Consider the following 20017-nt stretch of genomic DNA (forward strand, 5'->3'; position numbering starts at 1 on the left):
CCCCCCCCCCCCCCCCCCCCCCCCCCCCCCCCCCCCCCCCCCCCCCCCCCCCCCCCCCCCCCCCCCCCCCCCCCCCCCCCCCAGTTAGTTGTGGAAATTACCAGACTCATCCGAGTCTTGTTTTTATAACCGCAGAATGGCTAATGAAGTGGTGAAACTCAGGCAAGCATGATTCGTGGTCACGGGCGGCTCTTAAAAAACAAACCTGGAACCTATTAGAAGAATACAAATTGCAGCTCTCCATGCTGGCCGGCGTGTGTGCGTGTGTGCATGCATGCTTGTGTGTGTGGGTGTGTGTGTGCGGAAAACAAAGCAGAGTGGAAGTTTCATCAAGTGCCCTGTGGATTAAAAGCATCACTGTTTTATGAAGTTTTATAATGTGCTTTGTTTTTTCCCAGTTTTCCAGTAACTGTTACCCACTCTTGCAATTGTTCTGTGCTGCAGACGACAATGGTAGCATAGCAGCAGCTACAATGTTCATTGTAAACATCTAAACTGCAAGAAGTTCTACACAGATTAAATGCATTAATATCAGCTTTGTGTCTGTTTTTATGTAGATGTATTGACTTATAGACCATTTAAACACCCTAGCTGGTTGGCTCCAAAGATTACCTGCAGAAATATAAAAGTGTTCCACAGAAAAGAGTCACAAATTGTAATAAAGCACAGTGACCATTGAAAAGCCCAAAGAGGTATGGTAAAGCAAATTAAAAAAAAAACAAAAAAAACATGGCAAACAGTGGTAAAGCTATGGAAATGCATGTTATGACCACAGGAAAGCTGTGGAAAAACTGCCAAATTGCAGTGGTAAATAAGAGCTACCTCACTCACTCCAGGGTATTAGGGAAAACTGTGCTGCTGTGTGAGCTATAAGACAGAGCTCCTGTGTACTGGGTTGATATCAAAAATCCTTAATGCAGATTGGCTTGGTGCCTATGATATAAGCACTGGAAATGATGCAACGTGACAATGCGTCTTGTATAAATACTGAGAAAAGACCACATAATAAACATGAAACAAATAAGGTTTTCATTCAATATGGGTGTAATTTGGGTCAATCTAGGAGGAAAACATCCTGATTACATAAAATAGGCTACCCAAAGGCTGGTAAGCTTGCGCAAGCTTTTACTTCAAAGGAATAGCAGTAATGGCATTAAAATAATCTCGCCTGGGGGGTGGGGGGGCTCATTTAAAAACGTGTCCCAGGTCTAATATTACTGCTATGTTAACTCTGCTTCTTGTCCTAATTTATGCTCAGGTCCTTTTTATGTGATATTAAGCGGGTTTGACTATTTGATTCATTGCAACAAGCAATATCAGAAAACAGATTTGTTTTTTTTGTTTTTTTTATTTCATACATTAAAATTTGGAAAACGGAAAGTGAAAAAAGCCAGTCAACGTAGTTTTTCTTTTTAAGGAAAAAAAAAAACGATTAGGCACAATTTACACGAACCGATTTCCATAATTTCATCACGGTATAACACACACATATTTTCCCTTTGATTATATTGTACACATCAGGTTGAAATGATCCCTTTATATCCACAGATTAAAATTAAGTAAAACTTACCTAGGTATGGTGGTATTGATAAGTTATAGTAACTGGAATACATATTAATTAAAGATTAATTAAAATTATGCGCTAACATTTCTTCAGCGCTGTTTCAGAGTCTCTGAGGTAACTAACACCGAAGCGCGTGAAGCCGGGCACTGCGCGCCAAAACAGCAGTGTTCCGTTATAACTCGTTCGACAGGCTCTTTCAACCAATCAAAACGCTGCATTCAAGCATTGCAAAGGAAAGCACAGTGACAGCCTGATAAAGCACAGGCAACCATAACAAAGCATACAGTATAACCACGGGAAAAGCATGGGGGAAAATGCAAAAAAAAAAAAAAACCAAAAAACATGCAAAAATACCGCGGTAAACGGTTATAAGGGTAAATAAATCAAATGACAAATGTTTCGACCAATTATATGTGATGAACAACATTTCCAGTCCGAAAGTTTGTCCTTGGATTTCCTCGGTTTCTTTTATTCAGTTTCTTTTTAGCAGTCCCGCCTCAGACAGCACGGTCTGGATTGAGCTCTCTTTGGCCCTGCTGTCAAGGCAGTGACGCACAACAAAGCCTACGAGTGAGTATAAGCGAGCCCCATCACTTGTTAAAGGGAATGTACCAGAGAAACAGCTTTTTCCAATATGCAGCCCATATAAAAAAAGACTATGCATGCACAGTAAAACTTTCACTGCAACCACATTACCAGCCAGTAAATCTATTTTTTTTTTTTTTTTTGTGGTCAGTACAAGTTTACACATATGCATGTTAAGAATAGCATTAAAATATTGGCCAAGCAATGTATATATATAGACATTTTCACAGATTTCATATATAAACTGTACCGTCCAAATCAAATGCAGAGATGGAAGTAAGACTCGCATTGCATAGCAGTTCCATTCCTGGTTTTACAAGGAGTATAGTAAGCCAGACACCTGAGCGTGTTACCGATGCACTGATAAAGCTCTTAGTAAAACCTGCAATGGGTGAAGCTGCTATGCAGTAAGAGTCCTATTGCCATTCCAGTCATTTTCCCTTGGAAAGATATATATATAAGATGCCACTATAAGATGCAGACACAATATGCTACATTACAAGACAGGCTGCTGATAGTGAATGTGACACAAGGGGAAGGCTTCCTCTGCCCCCGGGCAACAGACTTCATTACACAACCTTCACAGTCCTCTCCACGCTCTGCAGTCCTTTTATTAGTGGGTGTTTCCGTCTGTCTGACAGGTAGCTAATCCCTGCGCGGCACTGTGCCCTGGCTGGCCGCGCTCCACCAGGCTCAGACAAGGCCATCAGGCAGCCCTGAGGGAGGTGAGGGTGTGTGGGAAAGAGGGCCCAAGGACGCAGGGGAGACGCAGGGGAGACAGCTGAATACTACACTAGAAGCGACGTCAGAGCATTCAAAAACAGCACACAGCTTTGTATCCCACGGTAATGATATTCATCAATCACTAGAAATACTTCATGAAGAATTGATAAACTGAAAACTCACTATCTAAATAATTATCAGCAACATTTCGTCAGCCACCTTCTTCAGATCGCATGGTAGAATTGTCCAGGTAGACTGATGTTGATGGAAGATGAGGGATCACAAAGCCCAGGTATCAAACCCCAAGTCTCTCCTGGTGTGCCCTGCAGTGTCCTGAAACCTAATCTCCTGAAACCAGGTTCCAAGCCACAAAGTGGCTTCGTGTTCCCTCAGTGTTACAGATGAGTGTTCTAGGAACACTGTGAAACAGACAGTTCTGAGGTGGGACTGTCAAACTTCCAGCCATGCTATTAGAAAAAGCTGAAATGTTGCAGCTGATCACAAAAATATTGAGTTTTCAGTTTATCAATTCCTTTTTTTCTTTCTACTATAACAGAGCTAATATGATTTCTACTATAATGTGTCCTGTCCAGTTGATGGCTATTGATGTCCATGGCCCTGGAGTTTGGAGGTCAAGGTTGGACAATCTATAGTTTCTGGCTGAAGCCAGTCAAAGTTTGTGTGTGTGTGTGTGTGTGTGTGTGTGTGTGTGTGTGTGTGTGTGTGTGTGTGTGTGTGTGTGTACAAGAAAAAAAAAGCAACACACAAGCTCAAAACTAACAATCTTGTTAAACAGCCTGTCTTATTTTTCATTGTATCTTTTGTTTTTATGGCTCTTCAAGAACTGGTCACCTGTTTGGCACTTTTAGTCAAAAGTTGGACAGCTCGGTACTATAGTATACTGTACACCAGGAAATCATAGTGCTTTTTGACTGTACTATTGCAATATTTTGTTGCAATTCAACTGACTTTTTTTTTTTTTTAGCAGAAAGGGGGTGCCACCATGCACCAACCTTACACTCACCAAAAACGGACAGAATGCGCAGTAGTCCTCACATCGTGAGGTTACAACTGCAATGCTGCCACCTGCTGGTAACTCTGCTAACTACGCCCTGTCTGTTCTATTTCCACCTCTAACAAAAAAGCAAGGAGAAATAAATAATATCGCCACTTCCACCAGGCGCTGACACGAATTAAGCAGCCTGCGTGCTCAAACAAGGTGGCCTCTGTGTGTTTTGATTATAATGAGAAAAAGATGATTGCGATTCAAAATAAGTCAACAGTAAACTCCATAGCTATTGGATTTATATACACCCATATGGGTGTATGAATGAATGCATGTACAGTATGTAGTAGTGTGGGAGAGTATTAGTGTTTCGATACCCAGTGAAGATAATTAACATGTGTAATGGTTTAATTCCGTTCGCATTCTTAATTACACATTTCTCCCAAATGAGTTCAAGATCGCAAGGAAATAAATGCCCACTAAAATGTATATCTTGTATACATTTTATCAAACGCGTATGGATAGAATACGGTACAAAATTAGGAAAGAAGGATGATCTCAAAATAGTAGAAATCAGCACATTCTTCTTGGCAAGCAAGAATGGTCATGCAACATCTCAGTTCAGCGTAAACACCAATTCCATGTGAAAGCAATACCTTAACTGGCTATAATTTGCCCTTTCTTTTAGAACTAATTATATTCTGCAGTCGGTAAATAAGCTGGGTCATGCAGCAAGGCAATGATCCGAAACACACAAGCAAGTCTACATCAGAATGGTTGAAGAACAAGAAATTTTAAGTTTTGGACTGACCTAGTCAAAGTCTAGACCTAAACCCCATTGAGATGTTGTGGCCGGACCTGAAACGAGCAGTTTGTGCTCGAAAACCCACAAATGTCACTGAGTTGAAGCAGTTCTGCATGAAGGAGTGGGCCAGAATTCTTCCACCGTGCTGTGATGATGCTTTCAGTGATGTACCATACCTCATTATTCTTCACAATGCTTACCTATCTTTTACCAGGCTTTTCCATTGTGCTATGCTTTTAGTATGTAGAAACTTTTATAAGAGTTTAAAAACTGTAAGAAACTAAAGGGGAGGTTTGATTTAAAACAAAAACACAGCATTATTGTCCCTGTTCTGTGGTGGTATTCAATCAAACTTTCTGGGAGCACACTGAGACTTGTGAGAAGACATTGTCATGAGAAAGACTTCAAGTTGAAATGTTTCTCAATGTGTTTTTTTTTTTTTTTTTTTTTTTAGCATTTTGCATGATTGAGTTTTTAATAGTCATGGATAAGTTGAAAAGACTGTGAAGGCAGTCAGTGGAGTGGTAGCATTAGCAACTGCAGTCAAAATACCTAAAAAACTGATTCCTTTATTAGCTTTTTCCAAGTCAAGAGGACCACTCCAGACTAGAACAATAACACACTGTGGGCAGCCATTGTCTTGAGAAAGGCTTCTAGTCCAAACGTTTGTCATTGAATTATTAGGGTTCTTTTTGTTTTTATGCATTTTGCATTAATGGCTTGGAATGTTGGGAACCTACGTGGCAGCTGTCTTTACCACGGCCCGCTGCGCACATCATGTTGCCCGTGATCCTGCTGCCGTGGTATGGGCGGCTGGAGCACGTCATGCGGCCAATCACAGTCACGTTGACCTCCTGCAGTTTGTCTGGCATTGTCCCCAAGTTATTGATCCAGCCCCAACCAATCGAGCTGCACACGACTAGCACCTTTGGGACGCCAGACAACTCATAATATTTGTGTTTGGTTCTGTTTTGTGCATCCCCAATTGGAAATAGTAAATGTTGTCCAAGCCGACACCCTGGGATCCTTCAAGAAGCTGCTTGATGAGATTCTGGGATCAATAAGCCACTAACAACCAAACCAGCAAGATGGGCCGGATGACCTCCTTTCATTTGTAAACTTTTTTATGTACTTATGTTAAGTCGTATATAGTCTACCCTTCCCTATGGAAAAGTGCATGTGTGATGTCAGCCAGTATCTTTGCCGTAGAAGACTGGCAGATGCCTGATCATTTTTTCCAAATTTAGCTTAAATGTTGTATTTTTCCCCAGCTTTATAAATGTAGTGAAAATAAATAAATATTTTTTTTAAATGTGTGCATTCAGATATAATTTATAAATCTAGTTACAAGATTTAAAATTTAGCTAAATATTTAACTGGCCAGCTAAACCTGGAGTTTGTATGCAAATGAGCTCCGCCTGCTTTGTGCTTTCACGCGATTTGATTGGCCATTTGGAGTTGCTAGGTGGGATCGGACTACGCCCACTGAACCTTAGAAATTGTATGTCAAATATAAATATATTTGTCTCGGTTCTGATGTACAGTATGAAGTGTATATAGGTCTATGTGCACAATGACTACACGCTGACACAGTAATATGTAAATACATGCTAGCTTTATTTTTATATATATATATATCCTTTTTTTAAGGGCACACAGGAGCAAGCCATTTGAATTGGTTGGTGGAGCACAGGTCAGTACTTAGACCCTTGATTCATCACTGCGTCGATCCAGTCCCTGTAGTGAGAGATCATGGTGTACACCCCAGGTTTCATGGGTCTCCCACACTTCCTCCCTCCAAAGGAAATGATGCCCTCCACCAGCCCATTGCACAAGAGGGGGCCTCCAGAATCACCCTGCCGATACAGTGAAGTGTGCTCACAATCAAGAACAAAACACCCTGAGAAGAAGTTCCCTTAGAAAAGTTTACCACTGTATTTCTGCACCATATTGTTACACTGTTTTATACTATGTAATTACTACAGTGTACCCTGTTTTGCCATGTTCATTAATAAGCTTTACCATACCTCGCTATTCTTTACAATCATTTTCTATGCTTTACTGTGCTTTATTACATTGTGCTATGGGAAACATTTACAAGGGTTTCAAAACTGTAAGAAACTAAAGGGGAGATTTGATATCACACTGAGACTTGTGAGAAATAAATAATGGTGGAAATCAAGAATCACTAAAAAAAACTAGACATCTTTTTCAATGTTTTTAATGAACTAGAAAAAGAAACGTAATCAAATCAATGACAAACGTTTATACTAGAAGTCTTTAAGAAATTGTCTTGAGAAAGACTTCAAGCATTTACACATTTTGCCCTATTGAGTTTTTAATACTCATGGGTAAGTTGAAAAGTCAGTGGCGTGGTTGTATTAGCAAGTGTAGTCAAAGTACCTAAAAACTGATTAATTAGCTTTTTCCAAGAACAGAGGACCACTCTAGACTAGAACAATAACACACTGGGGCAGCCAATGTCTTGAGAAAGGCTTCTAGTCCAAACATTTGTCATTGAATTATTAGGGTTCTTTTCATTTTTATGCATTTTGCATTAATGGTTTGGAATGTTGGGAACCTACATGGCAGCTGTCTTTACCATGGCCCGCCGCGCACATCATGTTGCCCGTGATCTTGCTGCCGTGGTACCGGCGGCTGGAGCATGTCTTGTGTCCGATAACGGCAACGTTGACCTCCTGCAGTTTGTCCGGCTTTACCCCCACGTTATTGATCCAGCCCCAGCCAGCCGTGCTGCACACGGTCCCCTCCGGCACATCTTTACTCACTCGCTTGTATGAGACCTTCTGAACAGCCTGGGTCAGCGAGGCGCGCCCGTCCAGCTGCAATCACAACACAGCATTTCACATACAACAACGGCTCCCATAAGAGGAAAGGATCTAGGGGAGGGATGAGGGAGTGGTTTTAACTGAGGGACTGCTGTGATTGGATACAAATTCTCAGATTTTGGAATCTTTTTTAAAATCCTTGGCTTGTCGTTCAAAGCCCCCAGGTGGAGCAGAGATAAAGTCAATGCTGTCTCAGAATTTTAAAAAAATGCAAACACGAATGAGCCAAATCTGGTTCCCATCGATTTTTTAAAACAGTTTACCACAAGAGAGACTCATACCTTCAGCAGTGCAATGTCATTGTCAAAGTTTCTTGTAATATTGAAGTCTGGATGAGAGTGAATGGAAGCCACAGTGAAGGTCTGTTTGGTCGACTCGCTGTCACTCAAAGAATGGGCCCCAAGAAGCACTTTGTAAGGACTGGACCTGGAAAGAACAAACACCCAGCAGCACATTTACTTTCCACAAGAGCAGTTTGGATAGATTTCAAAATGACTATACACTGACACACATTTTCAAAGCATTGATTGAACTTCTGTTTTGTTGACAGGAGAATATTTCACGTTACAGAACAAGAACCAAACAAATTTGAGGTGCTAAAGAGGCCGGGGGTCAATCCAACTGATCTACAAACAGGGGCGACTGACGCTGACACGCTTGCAGAAAATAAAGGGGTTCAAGTTCAGAAAATCTAACATCCAATCATGGCTGTCAGTTTCTTTAGATTAGTTGTAACATTGATTCTCCTTTATAAAAAATAGGATTTATTTAAAGCACACTGTAAACACTTTGTAAATACGCCCTAGTTCATTTCATAATGGGCCTCATCTATACTTAAGGCGTGCAGAGTGCTGTACTCACTGTGCTGTGTAGCAGTGTGCTGCGCTGACCACCCACTGATCAGCCACCAGGAACCCCCCATAGTAATGAGTCCCATTCTGCTGCACTGACACCATGTAGGGCCTGGAGTGGGGCTTCGCTTCCCAGCCTCCTATGGATCCACTCACTGTAGAGGAATGAGAATGGATCAGCGGCACACTTATAAAACAAATAACAGAAACCAAAAAAAGAGATGGAGGGGGGGCAACAGATATTTATGCTTAGGGCCCCCAATCAGCTAGCACCACCACTGGCTATATATAGATATCCTCTCAAATAAGCCCACTTTCAGGGATCTGGTGGTCTCTCAGGCTTGTGCGTTATATAGGCTTCAAACTCCTTTTGTTAACTCCGGACCAAGTTCTTACATTTCTTGCATGACCTTTGTACGGTACTTTTTTTGTAATGGCATACATAGCCAAAAGCTGTGAGACTTGAATGCACAAGGACTGGCGAAAACCAAGGCTTGTCGACCTTGCTGTAGACTACTGCGAACCAACCAATCATTTCGTAATATACTACCTGGTTCATATTGAATTCAGATAGAAAATAAGATAAATGAACACATCAACGCAGATAATTGTTTGTGGAGAATTTATTCATTCATGTTAAGGTCGTGAGTTTATTCTGTGTTAATATAGCACCTGACACAGTTTTATACACACATAATATGCATACACACACATATTTCAAACAATGTAAACTTACCACATTGCAGAGCTCCAAACAGTAGAATAAATGTCACAGGTTGCCGGTACCGCTGGTCCATGCTGTCTGTCTGTCTGTCTGCTTGCAGGAAAAACACACAGCCTGCAGCTCCAGGGTGAGCGGTATTTATTGGGTCAATGAGACTGAGAAAGAGGAAGGGCCGGTTGAGCAGCTGCTTGTGGTGTAGTGTATAGTATAAATTAAATTAACACACACCCAACAGAAAAAAATCCCACTTCCTCAAATTAGACTTCTGAAACAGGACAGATCGACAGAAGTATAAGGGGTAAACGTGCACAAAAAAACCCATATTGCAGCTGCCTAGTGTGATGCAATTACATTTTTTCAGTGGCAAACCCAGATGTTATTGTGGTTCGGTAGAAATTCAGAAGAATTGCACAAAATGTGAAGGCACTATTTTTAAAGTCAAACTCAGGCAAATGCTGGAGTCGATTTTATCAGTGTCAATTCTAAAAAATTGAAAGCAATTTTAATGGATTAATCCAAATTCTCACTCCTAGTTTGGATGGACTGACCGATTGGCTTCAGACCAGCGTGTAAAAATAAACAGGAAATATGAATCATTTAAGCCTTTGTAAATAATATTGAACTGGTCCCTATATACACGGCAGATGTGTAAATAGCATGCAGTCCTAGTTTACACCACTGAAGTTAGCACACCCTCAATACTATTGTATTGTAATACAATAATCCTAGACTAATCCCTAGTCTCAACCTTCTTTTATTAACATCAACCACTATCAGAAAATAAGATGATGACAGGCTGGTTTATAGTCCTGTAATTGAGGAATGACTTGTTGTAGTGTTAACAGCTATCGACCAAACCCCAAGCTAAAATATTTGTTCTGAATGACCCGGACTGTCATTGCTGGTGATGCTGGGGGTTAATACACTGGTAATGAAATGTGATCCACTTGTATGCATTGTGAATAGGGTGTACAATTTATTTTATATATATATAGATAGATACCATGTCATAAGTAAGATAACCGTTTTACAGTTTAGCTTCAACCCTGTAAGCTGCTGGCACCTACAATAGTTTCATTATTAATGAAGACATTGAGGAAGACTACCAGACGAAATGGTTTCAAAAGAAAGTATAACAAGTAAACAAAAATGGCTAAACTGAGAACTTTTAAAAATAATCAGAAATTCTACGGTCATAATTTGTCACAAGAAATTCTACACAGTAATTTAAAAGAAGGGAGACAGAGTCTCTTCAGTATTAAGCCCACATATTTTATAAGAGCGAAGTTTCACTGTATATCTACATGGCTGTATATTTATTATAGGGTTATTATTAGCATGTCCTCTATATACAGAGGTATAAGTATTTTAAACATGGGAATTTCTCAATACAGAAATCAACAGCACTGCAGGCAGTATGCAAACCCACAGCTTCTTGCCCACAAGCTGTTTCTTAATGCTAACTGGAAGGGCTTGTATTTGACCAGGAAATATAATAGCATTTCTATGCATTGTTGGTATATAACCTTCAGCTTGGGGGTAATACCAATTGGAAACGAGTGCTGAAAGGAAACAGGCTTGTGGTGGTGAGAGTGGGTGTTAATCAGGGTGGATGAGTTTCCATGTGAAGCAATCTTTTCTGCTGCAGAAGTTTATTTTTTATGGTGATCTAAATGTAGGTCTTGTGAACTCTTTTTTGTTTAATCAACTCATTAAAAGCATGAACTGAAACGAATACACTTTGCAAATTTTACTAAACATGAGCTAGGAAATACAATTCAAGGGCCATACATTCAAAATGCTTCCTCCATTCTTTATGCTATACATACAACAGAGGAAATTCCATTCTGAAGCAGCAAAAAGTCCTGTAGAGGCGTTTTACCTCTTTCAAAATATAGGAGTTAATGAAAGACTGGAGTAAACACTCTGAATATATGGCCCAAGGTGTCTTAGGAATATGGCCTGTTATGTTCATTGTAACAGATTGACAGTAACTTGAGTACTGATTGCATCTGTTTTAAAATGAGGCTTCAAGAGACATTGTAGATCCAATTACTGGCATAATGTAATACGCACATTGATTTTTCATAACAGGTTCTATTGATTTTGCTGATTCAGTGTTAATTTACAGTCAATATGCATTTTCTCATAAGCCACTTAATCTATTATATTATCCACGCATTTATCCAACAGGTGTGACACATGTGATGAATCAGCCCATCGACAGCTTCATACCCCCAGTAGTGGTGCTAGCATGGCAGCTGCTAGTGGAATAGGTGGATAGCAGTATAATTATAACTGACTACATGGGAATGGCCTGTGCCATGGTGTTAGCATGTAAGTACATCAGGTAACATAATGCTGTTAACAAGGCCCATGCAATTACAAAGTACTTACAAAATAAGAGCAGGACTCTTTGGTAATTACAGTTATTACAATGTAATTACATGGCTGCTCATGCCCTGTTTGCTCCTTATTACTGACATTTCATTACTTGTTGATTATTTTAGCAGAAACAAGGGTGAAGTTGCAGTAGGACTGCACAGGATAGAGTCAGGGGAGCGCAGGTTAATGTCCTGGCTGTGTGAAGCCAGAGGTCTTCACTTGGTATTCCAGATGGAGCTTCTCACTGGAAGCTCCCGAGGGTTAGGGAGGCAAAACCAGCAGGGACTGTTTCTCCTCATCACGCTACAGAGGACCCTACTGGCCAGACGCCTAGTGAGCTCAGAGCAGACACCTGCAGGGCAAGCCTTATCCTCCAGGGGCCAGTGGCTCGGTGACATCCGCTCTCGTGTTCCTAGAAGAGGAAGCTGGCTCGGTCGTGCGATCGGACGACGTCCACTGAACTAAACAATGATCACACACTGACACAGTAATATGTAAATGCATGCTAGCTTTATTTAAATGTTTTTTTTTTTTTTTTTTTTTATATATAACATGCTTGTTATCTTTGCTTTCAGGCTGTTTTGGGGTATTAGGGTCTATTTTGTGTGGCAGAGTAGGGGGAGGAGAGGGAGTCAGGGGCACTACATTCCCCAGAATGCCACGGGAGGGAGCCAGGATGAGAGTCACCTGCCTGTGTGGTTGGAACATAAAGGTACTGTGTGAATCTCAACAGTGTATACAAAGTTTACCTTAGCACTAGTGATCCTGTTAACATTCTGTTATCCAGCTAGCATTCTGTTACCCCCCCCCCCCCCTCCCATAACATAATTAAATGGAAGTACATTTAAAAAACAGGTCTATGATCTAGTTTGGCAAAATCTGCCACAGATGAGATCATTCAAATAGACCCTATTACATCAGAGACAGCCTTCTTACTGCAGAGTCTAGTAGCACATCATGGTAAACACTGTGGGAAAGCAGAGGAAATGCACTGGAAAGGCACGTGCATAGTGTTCCAAGATTACTTTTTCGCGTGCACGCAGGAGCAAGCTATTTGAATTGGTTGGTGGAGCACAGGTCAGTACTTAGACCCTTGATTCATCACTGCGTCGATCCAGTCCCTGTAGTGAGAGATCATGGTGTACACCCCAGGTTTCATGGGTCTCCCACACTTACTCCCTCCGAAGGAAGTGATGCCCTCCACCAGCCCATTGCACAAGAGGGGGCCTCCAGAATCACCCTGCCGATACAGTGAAGTGTGCTCACAATCAAGAACAAAACACCCTGAGAAGAAGTTCCCTTAGAAAAGTTTACCACTGTATTTCTGCACCATATTGTTACACTGTTTTATACTATGTAATTACTACAGTGTACCCTGCTTTGCCATGTTCATTAATAAGCTTTACCATACCTCGCTATTCTTTACAATCATTTTCTATGCTTTACTGTGCTTTATTACATTGTGCTATGGGAAACATTTACAAGGGTTTCAAAACTGTAAGAAACTAAAGGGGAGATTTGATATCACACTGAGACTTGTGAGAAATAAATAATGGTGGAAACCAAGAATCACTGAAAAAAAAACTGGACATCTTTTTCAATGTCTTAAATGAACTACAAAAAGAAACGTAATCAAATCAATGTTAAACGTTAAGACACTGTCGTGAGAAAGAATTCAAGTTGAGATTTTTTTTTTGTTTGCATTTATACATACATTTTGTCCTACTGAGTTTTTAATAGTCATGGATAAGTTGAAAAGACTGTGAAGACAGTCAGTGGAGTGGTAGCATTAGCAAGTGCAGTCAAAATACCTAAAAAACTGATTCCTTTATTTGCTTTTTCCATTTCTTTTCTACTTATTTGGTCAGCTTTTTGGTTTTAGTAAATGACTAAGGCTGAAGGACCACTCTAGACTAGAACAATAACACACAGGGCCAGCCATTGTCTTGAGAAAGGCTTCCAGTCCAAACATTTGTCATTGAATTATTAGGGTTCTTTTCGTTTTTATGCATTTTGCATTAATGGTTTGGAATGTTGGGAACCTACATGGCAGCTGTCTTTACCATGGCCCGCTGCGCACATCATGTTGCCCGTGATCTTGCTGCCATAGTACCGGCGGCTGGAGCACGTCTTGTGGCCGATCACAGTCACGTTGACCTCCTGCAGTTTGTCCGGATTTATCCCCACGTTATTGATCCAGCCCCAGCCAGCCGTGCTGCACACGGTCCCCTCCGGCACATCTCCGCTCACTCGCTGGTACGAGACCTTCTGAACAGCCTGGGTCAGCGAGGCGCGCCCGTCCAGCTGCAATCACAACACAGCATTTCACATACAACAACGGCTCCCATAAGAGGAAAGGATCTAGGGGAGGGATGAGGGAGTGGTTTTAACTGAGGGAATTTAGAGTCCCCAATTTAGAATACCAAGTTATATTTTTCCCCTCCCCGCATCAATTTCCAAAACAGCTCAAGTAAACTGAAAGTTCAGTAAGCATTCCCTGATCCCACGATCGAGCCAGCTTCCTTTTCTACACCCAGGAACTTGAGAGTAGATGTCAGCGAGCCACTGGCCTCTGGAGGATAAAGGCCAGCCTGGCAGATGTCTGCTCTGAGCTCACTAGGCGCCCGGTCAATGGGGTCCACTAAGAAGAAACAATCCCTTCTGGTTTTGTCTTCCTAACCCGTGGGAGTAACAGCGCCAATGCGACACTCCCTCCTGAATACCCAGTGAAGACCAGCGACTTCGCACAGCCACGAAACGAACCTCGGTAATGCAATACAAGGTGTCCCGAGCACCTCATGCTGTTTGTTTCTCGTTTGGGAACATTAACATTAATTTTTTTCTTTTTTTTTTTTTTAATCTGTTCAAAAAATTGTTAAAGACTGGAGCAAATACTTTGAAAACAGAGCCCTCAATTCTCGGGTGCTGAAAGTTTAACAAATAGAAATGCAAACATGAGTGAGTTCAAATCTGGTTCCCATTGACTTTTTAAAAAAAAGTTTACCACAAGAGAGACTCATACCTTCAGCAGTGTGATGTCATTGTCAAAGTTTACCAAAAGAGACACTCATACCTTCAGCAGTGCAATGTCATTGTCAAAGTTTATTTCAATATTGAAGTCTGGACGAGAGTGAATGGAAGCCACAGTGAAGGTCTGTTTGGTCGACTCGCTGTCACTCAAAGAATGGGCCCCAAGAAGCACTTTGTAAGGACTGGACCTGGAAAGAACAAACACCCAGCAGCACATTCACTTTCCACAAGAGCAGTTTGGATAGATTTCAAAATGACTATACACTGACACACATTTTCAAGGCACTGATTGAACTTGTGTTTTTTTGATAGGAGAATATTTCTGGTTCTCCTTTATCAAAAATAGGAGTTATTTAAAGCGCGCTGTAAACGCTTTGGAAATACGCCCCAATAAATTTTAACGCTATGATTTTTTTTTCTAGTTCGGTTCACAATCGGTTTAATCTATGCTTAACCTTATAACACTTTGCCTCAGTAAATCTGTACAGCAATCATGCTTTTCCCATGGTTATCTACTGTATGCATTTACTGAAGTCTACCATCGTTTGCCATATTTTTACATGCTGTGGGCTTTATAATTCTTAACCCGTGCTTTACCATTCACTATGCTTTTACAATGGGAATCTTTTAGAAGGGTAGTTTATCCTGTGTGCATTTGCTGAAATGTTGCAGGCGTGCAGAGTGCTGTACTCACTGTGCTGTGTAGCAGTGTGCCGCGCTGACCACCCACTGATCAGCCACCAGGAACCCCCCACAGTGATGAGTCCCATTCTGCTGCACTGACACCATGTAGGGTCTGGAGTGGGGCTTTGCTTCCCAGCCTCCTATGATCTTGAATCCACTCACTGTAGAGGAACGAGAATGGGTCAGCAGCACACTTATAAAACAAGTACCCTACACGTTTAGTTTGCCATCTGTTCCTTATTGAAAATGAAGGACAGGGTTTCATTCTCCGATCCTGCCTAAGAAGACACCATGATCACACTTGCAGCGGGGCAGCCCTTTCAAACTGTATAGGAGTCGAGTTTGAAAATTATGCTGATTTTACTAAATATTGTTAGCATCTTAAAGGGTACATAAGGACCTTTTTATTTTACTGTGTTACGTGTTCCCATGTGTTGCTACAACTGTTTACATAAAGTGTGTGTGTTGTTTTAATTTTTTTTTTTTTTTTTTTTTTTTTTTTACATTTTGACCACTTTTTTAACTTTTTAAATTGCATTCCCTGCCTCAAGATGACTTCCCATGTACTCGCATGGACCTCTCAGAACTACATTTCCCATCATCCTCCTGCTCACATATGCAACTCAGATGGATTTACCAGTGTCAGAAAATGCATCCCTCATAAATGTGGGCATGCCCAATACCTGTTTAGTAGTCCACGCTTCTTAGTAGTGCTCAGCTCGCTCTTTTGTCCTGCTTATTATTTTTGCATGCCGTTAAGAATGGTCTCTGTCAACTCATTTCAAAATATTTTAAAATTTTACATAATATTAATTAATTAATTTATTTATTTATTAAAACTAAATAAAACTAAATAACACGAAATTCTAACGCAAATAAAACGATAAATTATACTAAATAAATAAATAAATAAATAAGATCTTCGGTGGTCGGACGTTGTGTCACATTGTGATTAATCATACAAAGGAAGAAAAAAAAAACCACTGCCACTTCAGTTCAAAAAACCACAGCCAGTTCAGTTCAAAAAACCACAGCCACTTCAGTTCCACGTTTTCATTGGAAAGTTTGTTATTTCATTAAACACGGGTTTTATTGTTTTATTATTATTTTTATTTTATTTTTTTTTCCAAACTGGGTTAATTAGTTGATTTGTTCGGTTATTCAACAGGTTTCTGCTGATCACTAATATTTTACAAGAGTTTAAATAAACTGGTTTATTTTGCTGCTTCCGCTCTTATAAACATAAATAAACCACTAACATTTTCAAAATTCAACTTTACACTGTTTAAATATTTTGAACAATATATATTTTAAAATGTTTTTTGTTATTGTAGGGGGTTCATATTTCCATGTAAAAGCTGAAACGTCAGTAAAATGATGATTAATAATAGTGTGGGATGCATTTTCTGACGGGGTGCAGAATTTGATATACAGCAATGTCAGAAAATGCTACCCGGGTTTATTTTCTGACGGGGATGCATTTTCTGACGTTACACCGGGCCGAACTTGCATGTCTCGCTTGATCTTTGTGCGGTACTTTTTTTGCAAAGGCATACATAACCGAAAGCTGGGAGACTTGAATGCACTGGCGTAAACCAAGGATGTAGACGATTGCGAACCAACTAGCGATTTCCTAATATACTACCTAGTTCATATTTATTTCAAACAATGTAAACTTACCACATTGCAGAGCTCCAAACAGTAGAATAAACGCCACAGGTTGGCGGTACCTTTGGTCCATGCTGTCTGTCTGTCTGCTGCCCGGACACGCAGCCTGCAGCTCCAGGGTGAGCGGTATTTATCGGGTCAATCAGACTGAGAAAGAGGAAGGGCCGGATGAGTTGCTGCTTGCAGTGTTTATCATCAATAAAATCAACACACACACCCCCCCAAAAAATCTCACTTCCTCCTGTTTCATTTCTTACAGGACATGTTCACAGAAGCGTTAAGGGTAAACATGTACCAAAAAAAAAAAAAAAAGTGTTTTTTGAGCAGCGAGCTCAGATATTATTGTGGTTCCCTAGAAACTCAGATTAATTGCAGAAAAATGTGAAGGCACTCTTTCTGCAGTCAAACTCAATGATTTTGGAAAATGCTGGAGTCGATTTTACCAGTGTCAGTCCTAAAAATAATGAATGCAATTATAATTTCCAATTCTCGCTCCTAGTTTGGATAGACTGACTGATTGGAGTGTGTAAAAATAAAGAGGAAATATGAATAATTTAAGCCTTTGTAAATAATATTGAACTGCTCCCTATATACACGGCAGATGTGTAAATAGCATGCAGTCCTAGTTTACATCACTGAAGTTAGCACACCCTCAATACTATTGTATTGTATTACAATAATCATAGACTAATCCCTAATCTCAACCTTCTTTTATTGACATCAACCAGTTTTAAATACACTGTTAAAAAGTAAACAAAAATGGCTAAGCTGAGAACTTTTAAAAATAATCAGAAATTCTACAGTCATAACTTGTCCCAAGAAATTCTACTTAGTAATCTAAAAGAAGGGAGACAGAGTCTCTTCAGTATTAAGTCTACATATTTTATAAGAGCGAAGTTTCACTGTATATCTACATGGCTGTATATTTATTATAGCGTTATTATTAGCATGTCCTCTGTTGGAAAACATGGAACGAGAATTGATTAGCAGTTTGCTACACATGTGGACTGGCAGCGCTACACTGGTGTTTTTTTCTGAAAGGAGACTAATACCTGGGATAGCAGACTGTTTGGTTCAAATTGCATGTACTGATAACAATTGATAGAGCCATTGCATCTACAAGCTTCTTGCCCAGCACTGACTGCAAGCTATAACAGAGCTGTGGACCAGAAGGGGCCAGGCTCTAAGACTTTTGGAATGCCCAGCACGGATTGTTGTTGGACCCAAAGGTTCTCAGGGAGAATAAGAGAGAATGCCACTGGACTCAAAGGGCCTCAAGCAATACTGAGAAATAGGAACAAGGAAGATGACAAAAACTAGATGTATAGACCTTTTGGGGCACCAGGATTCTGAAGAGGAATGCACTGAGTTCAGAGGTCATCACACTAGACTACACACACACATACACGCACACACACATACACACTAAATTAAATACATATAGTATATGGTAACAGAAGTATGTGTTGTATCTTTGCTATTGGTTAAGTGTCAGAGAAAGAGGAGGTGGACCACCTATACAGAGAGGTATTTAATGTCATGCAAAAACTGTAAGAACGAGTAATCTGTTTGTCCTGTACTTGGGACCAGACTCCCTGCATATTTCAATAAACCTAACAACTGATTGAAGAAAAGGACTCTGTGCATTTTCCTGAATCTACTTACACACCATCCTTTTTTTTAAAGTTACATCATCCTCTATATAAGTATTTTAAACATGGGAATTTCTCAATACAGAAATCAACAGCACTGCAGGCAGTATGCAAACCCACAGCTTCTTGCGCACAAGCTGTTTCTTAATGCTAACTGGAAGGGCTTGTATTTGACCAGGAAATATAATAGCATTTCTATGCATTGTTGGTATATAACCTTCAGCTTGGGGGTAATACCAATTGGAAACGAGTGCTGAAAGGAAACAGGCTTGTGGTGGTGAGAGTGGGTGTTAATCAGGGTGGATGAGTTTCCATGTGAAGCAATCTTTTCTGCTGCAGAAGTTTATTTTTTATGGTGATCTAAATGTAGGTCTTGTGAACTCTTTTTTGTTTAATCAACTCATTAAAAGCATGAACTGAAACTAATACACTTTGCAAATTTTACTAAACATGAGCTAGGAAATACAATTCAAGGGCCATACATTCAAAATGCTTCCTCCATTCTTTATGCTATACATACAACAGAGGAAATTCCATTCTGAAGCAGCAAAAAGTCCTGTAGAGGCGTTTTACCTCTTTCAAAATATAAGAGTTAATGAAAGACTGGAGTAAACACTCTGAATATATGGCCCAAGGTGTCTTAGGAATATGGCCTGTTATGTTCATTGTAACAGATTGACAGTAACTTGAGTACTGATTGCATCTGTTTTAAAATGAGGCTTCAAGAGACATTCTAGATCCAATTACTGGCATAATGTAATACGCACATTGATTTTTCATAACAGGTTCTATTGATTTTGCTGATTCAGTGTTAATTTACAGTCAATATGCATTTTCTCATAAGCCACTTAATCTATTATATTATCCACGCATTTATCCAACAGGTGTGACACATGTGATGAATCAGCCCATCGACAGCTTCATACCCCCAGCAGTGGTGCTAGCATGGCAGCTGCTAGTGGAATAGGTGGATAGCAGTATAATTATAACTGACTACATGGGAATGGCCTGTGCCATGGTGTTAGCATGTAAGTACATCAGGTAACATAATGCTGTTCACAAGGCCCATGCAATTCCATGTAATTATTATTATTATTATTATTATTATTATTATTATTATTATTATTGTTACTGAACAATATTTTATGGAGATCAGACTTGTTTTTCACAACAACGGTATGGTTTGTAATCACACACGATCAGCACAGGAGTTCTTATTATAGATGTGTCAGCACACAGTGGCTGCTGTGAGAAGATAAGAAATGTATATAATGTCATGTATTTTTAACCACAGAAACTGTATAGACCATGGACTAAAAACTGAAGATTGAAAATCATTGTTAAAAAAACAGCTTTTTCTTTCAAGTATTTAGTGCATTATTATTATTATTATTATTATTATTATTATTATTATTATTATTATTATTATTAGTAGTAGTAGTAGTAGTATTAAACGATATTTTGAAGAAATATTTATACATTGGACAAATT

General features: G+C 40.0%; 2 protein-coding genes across 2 annotated transcripts; both read right to left on the reverse strand.

Annotated features, from left to right (window-relative positions):
* Positions 1-6279: 6279 nt before the first annotated feature.
* Positions 6280-9257, reverse strand: LOC121301521 (complement factor D-like). The gene is made up of 5 exons (XM_041230998.1): positions 9120-9257; positions 8394-8538; positions 7814-7958; positions 7269-7526; positions 6280-6539 (listed from the first exon to the last, which is right to left on the reverse strand). The coding sequence occupies exons 1-5, from the start codon at positions 9178-9180 to the stop codon at positions 6378-6380; spliced, it is 771 nt and encodes a 256-aa protein (XP_041086932.1). The 5' UTR covers positions 9181-9257; the 3' UTR covers positions 6280-6377.
* A 2770-nt stretch (positions 9258-12027) lies between these two features.
* Positions 12028-17054, reverse strand: LOC121301136 (complement factor D-like). Its single transcript, XM_041230265.1, has 5 exons — positions 16887-17054; positions 15217-15367; positions 14566-14710; positions 13539-13796; positions 12028-12732 (listed from the first exon to the last, which is right to left on the reverse strand). The coding sequence occupies exons 1-5, from the start codon at positions 16945-16947 to the stop codon at positions 12571-12573; spliced, it is 777 nt and encodes a 258-aa protein (XP_041086199.1). The 5' UTR covers positions 16948-17054; the 3' UTR covers positions 12028-12570.
* Positions 17055-20017: the final 2963 nt, after the last annotated feature.

This window comes from Polyodon spathula, chromosome 27 (genome assembly GCF_017654505.1).
Source record: "Polyodon spathula isolate WHYD16114869_AA chromosome 27, ASM1765450v1, whole genome shotgun sequence".
Classification (NCBI taxonomy): Eukaryota; Metazoa; Chordata; class Actinopteri; order Acipenseriformes; family Polyodontidae; genus Polyodon; species Polyodon spathula.

Excerpts from the sequence above, each read along its gene's own strand:
- LOC121301136 (XM_041230265.1), bottom strand. The coding sequence starts at position 16,947 with ATGGACCAAAGGTACCGCCAACCTGTGGCGTTTATTCTACTGTTTGGA. Across the intron at positions 15,368-16,886 it reads GTTTGGAGCTCTGCAATGTG|TGAGTGGATTCAAGATCATA; the intron begins GTAAGTTTACAT and ends GTTCCTCTACAG. Across the intron at positions 12,733-13,538 it reads ATGGTAAAGACAGCTGCCAT|GGTGATTCTGGAGGCCCCCT; the intron begins GTAGGTTCCCAA and ends CTGTATCGGCAG.
- LOC121301521 (XM_041230998.1), bottom strand. The coding sequence starts at position 9,180 with ATGGACCAGCGGTACCGGCAACCTGTGACATTTATTCTACTGTTTGGA. Across the intron at positions 8,539-9,119 it reads GTTTGGAGCTCTGCAATGTG|TGAGTGGATCCATAGGAGGC; the intron begins GTAAGTTTACAT and ends ATTCCTCTACAG. Across the intron at positions 7,527-7,813 it reads ATGACATTGCACTGCTGAAG|CTGGACGGGCGCGCCTCGCT; the intron begins GTATGAGTCTCT and ends TTGTGATTGCAG.